The 17417-nt window shown below is 40.6% G+C and overlaps 1 protein-coding gene across 1 annotated transcript; it reads right to left on the reverse strand.

Moving 5' to 3' along the window:
* Positions 1 to 4214: 4214 nt before the first annotated feature.
* Positions 4215 to 10281, reverse strand: kcnk4b (potassium channel, subfamily K, member 4b). Its single transcript, XM_028595894.1, has 6 exons — positions 10093 to 10281; positions 6311 to 6425; positions 6022 to 6182; positions 5704 to 5917; positions 4911 to 5053; positions 4215 to 4820 (listed from the first exon to the last, which is right to left on the reverse strand). The coding sequence occupies exons 1-6, from the start codon at positions 10279 to 10281 to the stop codon at positions 4215 to 4217; spliced, it is 1428 nt and encodes a 475-aa protein (XP_028451695.1).
* Between the last annotated feature and the right edge of the window lie 7136 nt (positions 10282 to 17417).

A 17417-nucleotide genomic window follows, 5' to 3' on the forward strand; every position in this document is an offset into this window, starting at 1 on the left:
CTCTTGTCACAGAGGTGCAGGACAACGGTGGCCATGCGTTTTGATGTGGTCATGTTTGCAGTTGGCTCTGGGCACGAGACAGGCTTTTCCAAGTGGTGCGCGTGCATGAGAGGAAAAACTGACGGCAGTGTCATTGCGACCTTGAAGCAAGGTGATTGAGTCTGTGCTGCAGACACTGCAATTCTGCAGACACTGCATCACATCCTCATACTGCTGCAGGGTCTGCATCACCCTCTCATCATGCTATATTCATTAGATTCACTCAAAAACCGGAACATTGGATTTGCCAGAAAACCTTTATGGTTTTTTTTGGGATACTTTTATTACAACTCTCTCTCTCTCTCTCTCTCTCTCTCTCTCTCTCTCTCTCTCTCTACATATATATATATATATATATATATATATATATATATATATATATATATATATATATATATATATATATATATGTATATATTCATATCTATGCAATCCACCCAGTGGTATAATAATAATAATAATAATAATAACAATAAAAGGCAACAACAATAAAAGGAAGGTAACTAAATAACTAAAGGAAAAATTAAAATCAAAAGAGAGAATGAAAATAACAAATAAAAAAGCATAAACGTAGTTTATGTTTTGAGATTCTTTTAGTCGTAGTATTCATTTGCACAATAAGATCAAGGCAACAGGAACACAACAAAAGAAAAGAAAGATTGTGTAGGTGAGATTGTAAGAAAACCCCTAGGGGCTTATAGAAGGAATCTCACCTATAAGGAAGAGGGGGACAAAAAGGATTACGAGCAATTACAAATCCTGTCTTGAAATCTACAATTTATACAAAACAAGTAAGCATGGAATTAAAAAAACAAAACAAGCATACAGTTGGATACATGAAACAACACAACAAAGGTATGAAATAAATTAAAAGAAAATAGATATAATGAGGATGCATGTGTGTGTGTGTGTGTGTGTGTGTGTGTGTGTGTGTGTGTGTGTGTGTGTGTGTGTGTGTGTGTGTGTGTGTGTGTGTGTGTGTGTGTGTGTGTGTGTGTGTGTGTGTGTGTGGTTATGAGAGACAGGAAGGCCAAACAAAATCAGATATGAACAGTTCAGATCAGCACAGACACTTTGTTTATGTTTTTTTGTAATAATTTTTGACAGATCATTCTGCATTATAATATTACAACTGTCTTACTCATGACAGCAAGTAGTCGCCAAGGATATGTGTTCAAGCTATGAAGAGTGGAGGAGTAGAGGCACCATATGAATACCAGCTGGGGTCCCTAGGGTGCTCCCAACAGCAGGTCCTGACCTCAGACAGGTGTCAGCTGATAGGCAACATAAATACCAAGGAGCTATTGTGCCTGATACACAAATAGCATTGGGCACTGCATCAGTGAGAGAGAACAGCCTCCATCTATAACTCCTTGATCAGCTTATAATCATTAATATTAGCCTAGTAGACTGAATACAGAGTAGGATACTTACTAACAGCATGGTGGTCTTCAGTTTCAGTTTGCCCTGGTCCATAGCTATACAATCAGAAGGCTTTCTGTCTCTGTTGCTACGTGTATACTGTATATATTCCTATTACTTACTACATTTATATTAAGTTTAAAGGGAAAATTCACCCTAAAACAGGGCATTATATTTTGCTATATTATAATGATTAGGTCAGTAAATACGGGCAGTTGTTTTACTAAATTGGAGATCAGATCATCATGGCTTGATAATGTCATCAGGATACACTCGATGGAGTGCCAGGTTTCAGACGTTTTGTTGAAGATGTGTACAGCGTCCCTTTGTCAATTGTAAATTGTCCCCATTAGGGAGCAGCTCCAGAATTTGTCTCGAAATGACACGAGTTTGCAGTCTGTGTTTTTGTCTTCCAGCTGAAGGAAATACTTGTGCAAACCTGGAGTGTGCCAAACTGTAGAATTAATATATTTGGATTCTAATTCAGGATGAATTTTCCCTTTTAATTCCAGGTCAGTAGTGTAGACTACATCAGCGCTTCAAACACTAGCCATTATTTCCCCTCTTGTGGCAGCACAGAGAAACTGCAGCAGCAGCAGCAGCAGCAGTACTGATGACGTTATAGCAGCTGAGTGTGTGTCCTCCAGTTAAAGGTCACCCACTGCCACAGCACATCATGCACATCACTGCCTGCTGACTTCCTGAACGCAATGCCAGAAGGCTGCCGTTTTCCCCCCCGACTTTTTACATATCCTGCAGTAAAGTGTCAGATTTCTAAACGGCCGATGAACAGTCACTTGCTTTCTGCTCCTTTAAAACATTTTGCTTACTCGCCAACAAAAGGCTAAGTGCAATTTGTCTCATTTCAAATGATTCAGATGGTCACCAACAAACAAATGCAAATTGATTTCAGTCAAAGACCTTGGATGTATGGAATTATACTGTATAAGTTAGGGTTGGACTGTCATATGGAGGGAAATGTGTCAGTGTATGCCATCTGCTGGTTGTTTTCAAAGAGAGAAATCTGCATCCATTTACTTTTGTGTGTGTGTGTGTGGGGGGGTTATAATTTAGTATCAACTTCAACTTTTATGTACCAGATATTTTGTGACATTACGGAACATAGGCTTTTTTATATATATAAAATTAAAACACAAACAGCAAAACAACTGCAGACACAGTCTGTTACTGCATCATGTTTGTCCTTGGTGCCATTTTCAGATTGAAACACCAAGGTAGAGTCCAGCCGAGTATCACTTACATGGATCAACTGAGGAGCGACAGCACATGCTAAAAGGGCCATATTGACAACTTGAAGGGCATTTATACAGGACATCTACAATACAGTACTGTTTGTGTGCTATTCAAATCCTGCAGCACATGTCTGGCCTGTGTCTACCAACCTGAGTCGGTCTATTTTAGCCACACAAATGTTTTCATCCTCGCCTTCTGCACAAAATCAGGCCTGTATTTCATTGTACCGGACACAACTCTGAGAAATGCAAAACTTCATTTTGAAACAACTACTATTGCCTGGAATCAGTTTAAAACCTTGCCTATTTGCTTGTCTTAGTAGTGTTGTTTTTGGTGTTAGTGTTGGTTTGATCCTAGAAGAGGCTTACGTTGCCTGCAAGAGGTGTAGGAAATTTTTGTGCGACTGGCAATTTCGGAAGGACAGACCTTAAAGAAGAGAAAAAAAAAAAGATTTGTGACATGAGTAATTGAATCTGGTATGAAACCTGATACCATATTCTAGTCCATAGATGATCCTCATGAAGAGACACTGTATGATGGGCACTGTGAGATCTTCTAAAATAAGTTTGGGACACATATCGTAGCCAATCGTGGTTTTCAGTGGCTGTGTGATGTGTCTGGTCTCTGGAAAACACCCACAGTGATTCAGCTCTCCCTAATGCACATTATTATGCTCCATCCCAGCTTTGTTAGACATTCTGACCTACTTTTTTCATGTGTGATGTGCCATTCTTTGTGCCCCAGGGCACTAACCCAACATATGATGATAAAAGTGATGTTTGTTCAACAGCTATTATCACGTTTCCTAGAGAACCTTATAGGCTGGAAAAGCTTCTTAAGAAACCAAGTACTTAGTAATAATATGCTAAACATACTTGAAAGACAGAGTGCTGCTTTCATTAAAAATATCTTTATTACATATATGCAGTACTGTAGGATTAATGCATCTGGCCATCAAAATGCAAATAGTATGGTTGTACACAGTATTAAAAAAAAGTTATTACATACCACAAATCTACAAGAGCCTCGTTATTACCCGTTTAATTGTTGGCAGGATTCGAGAGTATCTTAGACCGAAGCAACCTCTCTTTTACATGAACAACACACTGACCACATGCTTTTTAGTTGCTCTTTCTTGTTTTTTGCACTATTTGGATTAATAAAAGGTGGGAACCCTCATGTTAAGAGAGTGGTAGTGCATTTCTGTTTTGGCCCAGTAGAGAGCAGTAACTCCTCAGAAAGTAATGGGAACATTGGCATAAAAATCACTTCATCATCTTTGATTGAGGCATACACACTCGCATGCTAAGAGCATTAGATGCAAACCACAAGTGGCTAAGGCTTCTGCAACGTGTTTTCATCTTAGGTTTGTAAGTAAGCAGTACATATACACAAAAAATTGCTACATTAAGAACTCTTCTGTCAGACTGTGAACACATCTCATATCTCTCAAGTCGATACTTGTGCTAGCGGTAGAGTTTCTGTAATCAGCTTCAGTCTTAAGGCTTCACTGGTAGGCCTGGAACTGGTTTTGGGGTTCCATTGGGCTCCTTCCTGTCACGGTTGGAGCTGTTGATTTTGGGGCTCCTCTGTGGAACAGGTCTTCTTTGGCGTCTCCTTTTGGGCAGACGAGAGCGTGTACAGTTGGATTGTGATGTATCCAGCAGAGGATCCAAATGTAGTTTACCACTCTGGGCATCAGAAGACTCATCAATAAAGGCAAGGTTCTCCCCAAAGTAGTCCAGAGGCTGAGACAACTGGGGATCTGGAAGAGTCTCCTCCTTTTTAGGCTCTGCAGTTTTTTCTTCAGGCACTCGCTCCGTCTGAGTGACCTGGGAGTGTGTTTCTGACTCAGACCCTGATTCATTAGAGGAGGAGGAGGAGGAGGAGGAAGATCCAGACTCTGTTTGACTCTCACGCTGCCCTTCTTTCCCCTCAGGGGCCCCGTTAGCTGACACACTGTGGCCTTGGCTGCGAGGGCCGTGGCGTCGCTTTCGCCGACGCCGTTTGAAAGGGTCATCAATTTTTCCTGCAATGCGAAAATCTACAGACATATTTTGGATGTTTTGAGTCCAGTCAGTGGCGTGGGCTCGAAGCTCCTCCATCTAAAAGGAGAGGATAAATACAGAGATGGTGGAAAGAAAGTGGCAGACATAAGACGTGATAAAAAACAGACATGAGAGGTGGAGAGGTACCTCAGCTCTGGTCTTCTTAGATAGAACCCGAAGCCAGTTACCAATCATTGTCAGGATAGATGCAAAGTAGGCAAGACCCAGCAAAATCCAGAACCAAACCAAAGGCTTATACCAGTGGTCACTCCCCGCAATTCCAGAATCACCTTTGAGAAGATACAAAGACACAGTATATAGCAGTGGGTAAAGGCAACATATTCATCCATCCATCCATCCATCCATCCATTTTCTATGGAGTAAATACACATTTAACATACAAGATACTATACAGTATAGCAGATTAGGTGATCAATAATGTATCTCTTACAAGGAAAGAGTCCTGAATAATTTATGAGGTAAATGATTATTGCCTGTGCTAAGGGAACTTAATACATTACAACTGACAGTTATATTTATGGAAGGCTAATTAAGTCATACTCATACTCATCTACAGATCAATAAATTCAACGGAAATGCAAAAATATGAAGATAGACTGCAACGGAAACTATGTTTTCACTTCAGCTGCTTGGCACAAACAGGGAAATGTCCTGAGTAAATATTTATTTATCTGTGTATTAAAGTATGTTGAGTGTTGAAAAGCCCTCTTTTTAAAGGCTTTTTAATGGGGATGTATCAGTGCACTGGTTAGACATTTTTTTTGTGGGCTTTTGTGGTCTCTAATTGACAGGACAGCTTGAAGACAGGAAAGAGAGACAGGGGGACGACATGCCGCAGAGGGCCTTGGGTCAGATTAGAACATGGACTCAGCCTGCATGAGGGTCATTGAACACCACTGCAAGCTATGTTAAGAAACACGTGGGGGGTTGATGAACTGTTGTATACCTGCAACATAGTCTCCAAACCCCACGGTTGTCAAGGTGATAACTACAAAGTAGGCCGACTCCAGATAAGTCCACCCCTCCACCTCTTTGAAAACCAGGATAGGCATCGCAACAAAGAGCACGCAACCCAGCAGGATGGACAGGACGGCTGAGATCACTCGCACAATGGTTGGACTAACTCGCCATTTCTGTCGGCAAGGTGAAACAACATGGTGGGATGAGACAAATAAAAGGGAAGTACATGTACAATGAACGCAAAGAAAGACATTGAAAGATCTGTCGAGGGTCTGACCCGGAAGAGAGTCTCTATTTTTGCAACAGCTTTCCTCAGCCCAGTACCCAGATGGTCACCGACTCCAGCGAGCAGGAAACCAAACATCGGGATTCCCACAAGAGCGTAGAAAATGCAGAACAGCTGCCCTCCTTCTGTCTTGGGGGAGATGTTTCCAAAACCTGAACATGTGGGGGTCAGAGTTGGAAGAGCAGCCGATTTGAAGACGCAAAACGTAAAGTTCAGAATTTAAACAGATTCCAGTCACAAGTATGTAATCAGTCGTCTTATGCTCCTATTGGACACCCACCGATGGTTGTGATGATAGTCCCTGAGAAAAAAAAGGCACTGGCCAAATCCCATTGGCTGGTAAAGGTGGTGTTGCTGCTGGGATCCACACCTGCACCGACGGCCGCCACTACTTCCTGGTAAGGGACGGTGGAGAAGAGAAGAGTTTAGTGGTTAGATCACGGAACAGTTCAGCAATTTATATTTAATTGGATATTAAAAAAGAGGGGTTAGCATAACCTTACAAACTAATCAACTAGCCTGTCATTTAATTCAAATTGTACACGATTCATTTGTTGAACGTTTCAAAGGCACACACATGAGCATGAGCTTTTGTTTATTGTGATCCAATTAACTAACCCAGTAATGGTAATGCTGTAGAAAATGCATTGTCATGGCTTCAGCAGCAGGCAGTCAGTGGCAAATAAGTGACTGGTGATGTACAATCGTGACGGCTCCATTCTGCCCCAAGCGTATCGAACCACTGCCAGCACAGATAATCTAATTCCTGATCTAATTATCTCTTTTGTGAAGACATTCGTTAACTCTGAATTTAAAGCTGAGTATGATGAAGTTGCGATTGAACGTGGCCTCTGCAGACATAATTACTTCTAATAAGACGTTTATGATGACAAAGACAGGGCTGAGTCTGGTTGATCCTCTCTGTTGGACTGACGCCACTGCATATACCTATCTCCCAACTCATTTGGTAATGGATTGGTTTCTATTGTTTTAGGATTTTAGCTGTGCATTCATTTGAATCACTGAAGCTCCTAATTAGCGTAAGCAAGGCCAATAGTTTGCCAAACTAACACAGCACATTTTGGGTTATGAAATTAGCTGTACTTCACTAAACCTGACTGAGTCATATCAAGCAAGGAAGTTTGTTAGGCCCAAAATGATCTCCAAGAGGCAGTGCGGTGTTTATAACCACACCTTGTCAGGAAGTCAGCGGTAAAAAAATGAATAATTGGGCTTTGGTTTTGTGGCTTGAACAATTTGAAATGTGGAAATGAAAGCTTTTTCTACTCCTCAACTGGCTCATGTTAAATTAAATTCAGGGTCTAAGGCTACATTATGAGGTTAACCATGTGCACCTCAGCCTCGGTGTAGACTGTTCACCACAGCAGGGAATTTGTCTGAACTATTAGGAGCAAGAAAAACAATACTGTCTCACATCCTAACCTGTCAGCCTATTTAGCCACATTTCAGTGCTATGTTATGCGACAGCACAGAGACTACGATTGTAGAGCTTTGCATCGCCATATACTGACATGCCTGACTGTGCAGATACATAATCCCATGTCACCATAGATTTAAGTGTTTCAATACACATTATCAACCACATTTATAGCCAGAGGTAGAAAATGTATTACTGTATAAGAGTGGTATCTTGTGGTTTTTTCGACATCTCATATTACTTAGTTGAGAACAGAGTGTAGTAAGAAGGAACTTTTCTATTGAGGACCTTGAAACATCAGCTGACATTGGTTCAGTGAAACCTAATGTCAAATTCCGCCGTATGTCCATCTTTTTGGCCGGATGTCCATTAACTTCCACTTTTTTTTTGTTGAAATTTTAATCTCAGGTGGATTTATGAGGACTATGGTTAACTGCTAGCCTAGAAATCTAGACGGACCCTAGCGGCAGCAAATTTAATTTGCAGCCAGGGGGGGTCTAGGCACTCTTTCATCAATGGTGAGTTCCCAGACCCAACATCTTGATGTGGGTCTGGCTTGTCAGGCTAGTTAACTGCTCCTCAGATCTCTGCAGGGTAAATCCAGACAGCTAGCCAGACTATCTGTCCAATCGGAGTTTTCTGTCGCACGACTAAAACAACTTTTGAACGTAGACATGTTCCACCAAAACAAGTTCCTTCCCGAGGCTATTTTGCAAGCAACGATTGTGACTGGTTTAAAGACATGCCAATAAACCAGAACACATTTTTTTTAAATCCCGGATTGCTGTGTGAACTAGCCAGACCATCCTCCACAGCGCTGTGAAGGATGGTCTGGCAATGCAAGACTAGTGAAACCTGACCCACAACACCACAGAAATCTGATGAACTACTTAACAGCTGCCTGGTTCACTCATGATTATAGAATAATAATTAATAATTTGGAAACCTGAAACCTTTTTGCTTTAGAAAAGCCCCCAGATGCTTGTTAACCTTTATTTTCTTTAAGATGAATGCATTTGTAGACAATGTCCTTTTAAGAGTTCTCAAATCATTCACTCTTGTTGCTTTTATCCTTGGGTTGTTTAATACCCATTTGACATTTATTGAAAGGTAAAGGGGCAGTGACAGTTGACAACACCATCAGGAAATGGGACATTATGAAAAAATGTTTCATTATGGGTAAAACTCAACATTAAAATTAAAGTGGCATTGGGAAACGGGCATTTTGAAAAGCATTGTCTATAATGAAATAAAAATGAACTTCTATCAAATTGGATTACTATGAAAATAGATCTAATCAAAATAATGAGTTGAGTTTTAATTTATCTCATTGTTTTTAACAAATTGTTTTATATATATATATATATATATATATATATATATATATATATATATATATATATATATATATATATATTTATTTTAAACTTTTTAATTCATTTAATATTGAACATGTTGGGGTTCCATATATTCATCCTGAATGGATGAATAATATGGAACCCCAACATGTAGGCTACTAATATTATAAACTATGATATGTCCTCATTATCCTTTCAGTCTTTTCATTTAATCAGTAAACAGGATGCACTAAAGATCTCTTATCATCTTCCATTAAATAATTAAAAACAAAATATGGCCTGCTTAAAGGACCACCCTGTTTACTTCTGTCATGTCCTTCAGTCACTAACCTTTTTTTTCAAATGTCAGCCACATGGCATCTATAGATCACTTTGCAGGCTAAAACAGTAATTTACAACTTTCATTCTGGAGCAAGGACAAACATCTCAGGATCACAGCACGGTTGCCAACTGTCAGCTTTTGCACGCACGCACACGTGTGCGCGCGCGCGCGCACACACACACACACACACACACACACACACACACATACACACACACACACTGGAGCTGACCCATCCTTATGTACTGCTCTGACCACACCTGTTATCTGGCCTACAGGGTCACAAACAGCTTCACTGACCAGCTCCAAACACTAAATCTGAAGGGTCACCCATAAAATTCTTAGTTTCAAATAGTTTCTTTCTTCTATAAATCAAACAGCTGAAATTAGCATGACAGTGAAAGGAAGGAAATGCTGCAGCATTAAAGTCGTCCAATAAAAATAGTCACAGCTCCCAAAAGGCTCCCAAATAAAACCTATGGGGTCACAAGAAGGAAAAAATCTGAAAATGTTTTTTGTGAAATACGTTTACGTCTTCAGGCCTGTAAAAATCCTTGAAATGGCATGACCTGAGAAGGAAAATCACTTTTTTGGTATAACTGTTCACAACCCATGTCAAGGCACTGGTGATGAGGCAACAGACACTGCTTAATTTGAAGGGGTCACAAGCCCAAAAAGTTGGGAACCACTGTTTTAGGTAGCACAAAATGGTGGTGTGTCACTAATATGCTCAAACCCATTTATAGACTGAGAACACAAGAGGAAGAGGCTCTTCTACACACCCTGATGCTCCGCCCACTGGAAATTGTAAGAACAGAAGGGAAGAGTAGCTTAACAGACTGCACTGTTGATAGGTGCTTTTTTATCAGGTTAAACACTCGGAAAATATTCCAAAATAAAAAGTAGATAACGAGAGGCTCTTGTCATGAGAAGACCTGCTGTACCTCTATAAGGGTCTGCAGGTCGTCTGGGCCCATGCAGGTGAAGTTCAACAGGAAGTCCCGGCGCGTGTCCTGCAGATGCATGTACTTGCCCTCCTCGCGTGGAACCTCCAAGGCGCGGAACACCACAGCTCCCAGCACCAAGTAGAGAAGCACCCCCGTGAGGATGCCGAGTAGGGTGGAGCAGCGCATGGCTGCACCTCCACTCAGTCCGTACACAGGCTGCTGTTTCCCTTTGCCAGCCTCGGCGCTGGTGTGGCCTGGATCCCAGCTGCTGCAGCTGAAACATCAGTCACCACACGAACACATGGGTTTCATACTGACCACAGTGCCTGACAGCAACCCCAGCAGTATATATACAGGCTTGCAGCAGCCAGCCTATTAGCTGCACATGAGGCGTTAAATGGAACTGCTGACATACGGTAAATGCAACATTCGAACAGATGTGACTGCACGAGTGGCTTTAAAACATTAATGATCCATGTCATGAATACACAGACAAATGCACCCATACCAGTTGAGCTTACCTGTCAATCCGCTTTAGTTGGCCACGCCTTCGTCTCTTCCAGTCCCTCTTCGAGCCAGGCCTGAGGATGGAGTCCCTGGATCCGTAACCACTGGGGATTCCGTCCACCTCACACTCTGAAGGAGGGGACACTAGGCAGAAGCAGGGACACCTCTTTTTAACATGCAAGTCACCACTAACAGTATTTAACGGCAATTGTTTTAAATAAGAGAAGGTTCACAATAGGTTCACTTTCTCAAAAACACAAAAGCTGTCAGTAGTGAGGATGATGCTCAATGACATGCAACAACAAGGTGAAGCTCTCAGCAAGGCACACACACACACACACACACACACACACACACACACACACACACACACACACACACACACACACACACACTCACACACTCTCATTATCATATGCACCATGTAAGCCTTTTAGTTTGTGATGAGACGGTTCAGCTTTGTTATTCCACCCACACCTATGTAAACATTCGTTTTTTTGCCCTGGATGAAAAAGATGCCCCATTGTAGATGAAGGTTTATTTCCTTTAGGTGATGCAGATCTGCAGTTGCAGAAGAAATATGGCAAAGCGCAGGTACCTGTCAGAGATCTTTGTATTTTTGCAAAAGTTAGAGGAGCAGTAGCTTTAGATGTCCAGTCGCGAAAACCTGGTTCGGTGTGATGATGTTGGTCATTGTCAGCTCAAACCAAGAAGGCACTCTCATTTACAACTAAAACTGGAGCCTCTGCACTCTGATGGATCTTTACCTTGTTAAAGCGATGGAGTTGAGAAAAGATATGAAATGATTTAAGAGGGAAGGATTTTTTTTTTTATCATTTGGACCAATAGGCCTGCCACTTCCAGTTCACTCTGCATCGGTGGACTGCAAGCTTATTAACAAGCTCCTGTCTTTGTAATTCTTTGACTGCAGTTCCTTAGTCAGCAGATCTGTTGATCTTGATCCAAAATTAGAGCAATAAACTGTCACACAGTGACAGCAAAATATACACTTCTCTCCAAACAGTTTTACAGCTGTTGGGAATACACAAGGAGGTTGTCCACTCACTAAATTAAACACATCACACAGCCAGAAGGTAGCAGTGTATGTAAAACTCATACCTGTATTAGTAAGATTCATTCAAATGCCTGGTTCTTACTGTATATACATTCCATGCATTTGTATGAAAAAAAGGAGACAAATACAACAATGTATGTGTGATTGTTCATGTGAGTAACAGTTTACTAGTAATTCATGAATTACTTAAAGAACACAATAATCCACTTTTTTTGTTTTACACTTAATACATTATTGAAGCATTTTACTACGCAGAACTACACAGTTAAAAAGAACATCTGAATGTGCAAACTGCTCATCGAACATCTATCAATAGCAATTTATCCGCTGCATACCTACCTCAGACTGCAACACAGAAAGCCAGACAGATTATACACCACTCGACAAAAGGAAATTGTAATAGGTCTTGCATTAAGTAGCTGCTGCTACAACCGAGCCATAGCCGTAATGATCCCGTTTTATTACCACTTAGGGTCCCTCCAGGTCCGTAAAATGTAAATGTATGGTTCTGACAGTCCAGCCTGTGTGCGCTTACCTCAAAATGAAGAATCATAAGAATCCAGAGTACCAGTCGCCCGATGCATAGCGTTTCAGGAGTTCAGGCAGCCGCATACAGAGAGGTGTGTATGAGCATGAGTGTGTGTGTGTGTGTGTGTGTGTGTGTGTGTGTGTGTGTGTGTGTGTGTGTGTGTGTGTGTGAGAGAGAGTGTGGGAGATGAGAGAGGCTGTTGCTGAGCACACAAGACAGGAACAGATACTCAATCAAACAGATTTTATATAAAGAGTGAGAGAGGGAATTAAAGAGAGAGAGAAGCACAGAGGAAGGTGGATATGATGATGAAGCTGGAGCCATGTTTTGGATTTTTTCAGTTCTTTTTCATACTCCAGGTAGTTGTTTTTTGTATACAACTTACTGTAGGTAACGATGTAACAATATAATGACATAATGCACCTTCATTTTCTTTACTCCGTAATTAAAATTGTTCACATTCCATTTTTTGTTGTTATAAAATGCCTGTTAAATTAAATGCCCAATGCAGTAGTGGCTGTAGTATCAATATTTTTCACAGGATCGATGTGTGAGATTCGTTAAGATCTGATTGGTTTTACACTGCAGACTCCGCAGGGGGAAGCCAGCTCAGCCACCATTCACCCTGCTCTCTATAGTCCATCTTTCACACACTCTGTTCGACAGAACTGCTGCACCTCTCTTTCTCTGTGTGTGTGTGTGTGTGTGTGTGTGTGTGTGTGTGTGTGTGTGTGTGTGTGTGTGTGTGTGTGTGTGTGTGTTTTGTATATAAAGATGGTGATAGGGTTTCTAATGCAGATCCAGGAGACTGAAGCAAACTCTCAGATGTTCCTCTTACACATCATAAGTACCAGCATTGTCAGGGCATTCCTGGTTTCAAAATTTAATAGCGAGACTGTTAATAAATTGATTACATCACTACAAATCAGTACACACTGATTATACACTAGTATATAGTGGGAATAACTGCAGGGATTTGTGTTCTTTTTTAACGCTGTTTCTTATCGAAGAATACTCGATAAGTTCTTCGAGACTGTACTTTGGCACAGCGGCGCTGGGCGCTAAATGCTACTATAAGCATGCTTGCATGCTCACAACAACAATGCTAACATGCCAATGTAAAGGAGCCACACTGCAAACCACGTTCAACATCTTGGTTTAGCGTGTTAGCATGCTAAGATTAGCTAACAGCTAATAATAAAAATGTGTGTTGCTAAGGTTTTTCATATCTTTGCCACTGCACTACTGTACTAAACAGATGACCACAGAAATGAATATATGTTCTCCTCAAACATTAAACACAGCTATATGACTAAATAGATCTGCGTCAATGTTGCATTATCACATTATTATTTTACTGTTTTTGTATAAACAAAAGAAACTACTAAAGTGAGGCCATATCACATTTATAAGTGTTAAAAGTCGAAATGTAAATGTTTTTTGAAAGAGAGACTGCGGCACAGACAGAAAACTAATATAAATATAAGTAAAGCCAAGTGGGCGAATACCCAAGATGCTTCAGTGTTGCTCAGTCAGGGCCGACCATTACTGGCTATGGAGATCAAATATATCACTCAGCGAAACTAGCATTTTTAAGAAAAACACAAACGGGAACTTGATGCTGAGCAGCTTGCCACATCTATTGAATGCATATGATCACCTCATCCACTGATCGGTTCAATCCACCATAAAAATAATTGTTTGATTGTAAATGGCTGATTTCGTGGAGGCTTTTGTGTGTATTACTTGCCGAAAACCCACTTTGCGTCCTGACAGAATCAATGTTGTTGCTTCTGACCACAAAAGATGCGAGGAGACTTTTTCTATAGCTGCTGGGTGGGGAGATGGGATGATGGTGATTAAACAATAATCAATTAAACAATCTTAGACATCTCCATCCAATAAAATCCATCCCAATCAGGAGCAGAAAGTAACTAATTATTACTCACAGAATCAGGGAGTGGCTGCTTGCTATGTATATAGATGGTAACTGTCTGGATGCCATGTTTGGTCCTTTTGCACTGACCAGGGGCGTAGCACAACATTTTGGCCCCTGTAGGAAGGCATTCTCTATGGGCCCCTCCCCGCATCCACAGCTATTCATTCTAGCATCTTTTTGGGCCCTCCTCACATCAGAGCCCTGGGTACTCAGTCCCCTTTTTCCCCCCAGTCTGACGCCCCTGGCACTGACCTTGTACTGTTAATGTACTACCTCCAATTTCAATTCCAAGTCCAAGTTCCTCTCTGAACAAAAACTGTTCTTCCCACTTAGCCTGATATATTGCCCTAGCACACTTTCCCATTTACATCCTGGAAGCTCTGCTGAAGTCCCTAACAGCCACCACGTAGAGTAACTGAACAGAAATATATTCTTATATACAGCTGAGAGAAGCTAGAGATTAGAAAAGACCCAACAAATATATATGATACCTGATCTGCATTAACATTGCTGGTGAGGAAAATGTACCGGTCTGAATGTACCCGTGAAGTGAGAGATGGTGTTTGTGGGAGAAATCGTGACGGGCCCTGACAGAAAAGCAAGTGGCTTGGTGCAAAATGTAAAAAGAAATGTTTGGTAGGTGTCTAAAATGATATACTGTATATGTTATGTCTATTTGCTATCTTGCTATGAATATATAATATAAAATATATGATACATACATCTACAAAATATATAATATATACAGGAATGAGGGGTGGGAAAAATAATCTACGGCTTCGCCCAGCTCCTTTTCTGGCGGATTGATCAAATTGTTCGCTACACTTTGTAGATATTGTTTTCCTTTTGGTGTGTTGCTACGCACTTATTGTGTTTTTTTTAATACTTTATTGTTATTTTTTGTTCGAAATAAAAAAGAAATAAAGAAAGAAAGATGGAGCAGACTGAGAGATCCCATACGTTTACGGCTGTGGTGGTCGATGGCGAAGTTGGACTTTACAGACTGACTGGGTGTGCAGTTGTTCTGCTGTGTGTACCTGCAGCTCTCTAGTCTTTTGACGCTGCCAACAGAACATCAGTAAGGGCTGGAGGACATACATGAAAAGACTCATTCACATTTACTTACAGTATGAGCACATACTGTACGTCTGAATGCATCTGCTTTGCTAGAAAGCTTAACTTTACTTTAGTCATCCCTTTTTGCAGTCAGGAATACAGTCTTAACGTGTTAAGAAAATGAACAGAGCAATTCATTTTCAGTTGGACTTTAAATATGTCTGAACAAAACTGTATGTTATCTACATATACTACTTAAAACATATCAAAAAGCCCATGTGAACCGATGTTAATGCAGCATCTTTGTATTCGGATGTGATTATTAAAGGTGCTCTAAGCAATGTTGGGTGACGTCACTTCTTTTTCAAACAAAACGGAGGCTACCTCGCCCCTCCCTCCTCCTCCCCCTCCATTCCACTCAGTAACCCCCCCCCACCCCCCCCCCCCCAAATCCTCCTTGTCGGTTATTGGCTGGAAGACTGTTATGTTTCGTGGCGCAGGTTGGCGCGGTTTGGTTTTGTTGGCGTTTGCGGAGCCTGGGCTGTCTACAGAGACCGCGTTGTTTTTCAGTGTGTTAAGGGGAAAGGCAGCTCACGGATAGTGAGGAGATGTTTGCTGTATGTGACAAAAAAAAATGTTGTAGCCTAAAAGACGCATGACATCGCTTAGAGCACCTTAATTTTAAGAACATTTAACCAAAATGGATTTAATTTCTTCTGTCGATTTGAGATACAAGTTTTCACATATTTCTTACTCACAACCACAGAAAGCCCTTGTGGGGCTTTTTTTTTAAATTTTAAAACTGACAGCCAGTTACACACCATCCCACTGTGTTGCTGTATTGACCAGCAATGATCAGAAAGGTCTGACACGCCCTCCTGAGCAAGATGAATCTTATCAGTGCACTAAATGACTTTTGTACCTTTGAGCAAAGGAAAGAAATACTAATATACTGTACAATGTACAGTAAAATCTTTTTACAATATCTGACATACATTTAGTGCACACTGATATGTTTTTTACTAGTTTAGTAAGATATGCACATGCAATAAACAGATTATCTCCTATCACTAATTACTAAAATGAGAAAGCATACAAGCAATACATTAGACATAACATTGTTATAATGTATTTAGATGGAGCTGTCAAATGAGTATATGTAATAATAAGATAGGACTTGACAAATCTGTCTCCATCTTTTCCTGCAAATACTTTGTACTCGGTTTCTACTTGCTGAGTAAGAGAATTGGATTTATTCTATGCACTCACCGAATAAACTGTTAAATACATTTAGCTCCTTCAATTCAATCTGTGCGAGAGCTGCTTCTTACAAAAACGGAACACAGTCCAACCCCAATGAAACACGTGTCTTATTGCTCTGGCTACATAAATCATGACACAGCTTTATGGAAATGAATGAAGGAATGATTATTTATAAATGCAGTTAACAAAGTTTAAAATAAAAAAAGCTCTATGGGGTACACAGGAAGAAAATGCTGCAGGAAAAGCAAAAACCTGATAGTTGTTGCATTGCTCGCACAAAAACGATTCCCTCCTACTGCATAAATCACTGTCAGGAAAACTATTCTGACTGTTCATCGTCAGAAGTAGTTCAAATTATAAAAAATAAAATAAATAATTTACACTCAGAAACACAAACATTGCTCCATATTTTCCACTGAAAGGTCATGCTAAAATCTGGTTATAAGTGGTTCTCTACAATCCCTTCTGCTCATATCACAAGAAGTCAGCCACATCCATCAAACTCCTTACACATGCAAAGAAATTAAAATCCTTACTTCTTGTAGGTCGATGGCTTCAACTCCAGGTGTCCTTTTAACTTCATGTATGGTTTAGCTGGTAGTATGAAGATAAATTAATCAACATCCAGCCAGTGTGGGGGGAGATGTGATGAGGGATGAACATCTGAGACGTAGCTACACTTGAATGAAATGCTCAACTTTATTGACCTGATGATAAATGTGCACACAATTACAAGTAAAGGAAGGTGGTAGTAAACAGAAGAGAAGGAGAGAGGGGAACGGACAGTAACAAGAAGGGGGAGGAGGACTACGCAACTATTATGAGCACTTTATTTTCAATTAAGCCTTCTTGCATGATTTACTGTAAGCTCACGTTCTGCCATTTTTTGATGATGCAGGGACTTCTTGGACTGGAAATTGATTGGTTAGCAAACGTCTGCAACTTTGCCCATT

Source organism: Perca flavescens, chromosome 13 (assembly GCF_004354835.1).
Source record: "Perca flavescens isolate YP-PL-M2 chromosome 13, PFLA_1.0, whole genome shotgun sequence".
Classification (NCBI taxonomy): Eukaryota; Metazoa; Chordata; class Actinopteri; order Perciformes; family Percidae; genus Perca; species Perca flavescens.

What these genes read in the sequence shown, in the direction of transcription:
- kcnk4b (XM_028595894.1), bottom strand. Translation starts at nt 10,281, where the DNA reads ATGCGCTGCTCCACCCTACTCGGCATCCTCACGGGGGTGCTTCTCTAC. An exon ending in AAATAGAGACTCTCTTCCGG is followed by an intron (nt 5,918 to 6,021) that starts GTCAGACCCTCG and finishes CCTTGCCGACAG; the next exon opens with AAATGGCGAGTTAGTCCAAC. An exon ending in CTAAGAAGACCAGAGCTGAG is followed by an intron (nt 4,821 to 4,910) that starts GTACCTCTCCAC and finishes CTCTCCTTTTAG; the next exon opens with ATGGAGGAGCTTCGAGCCCA.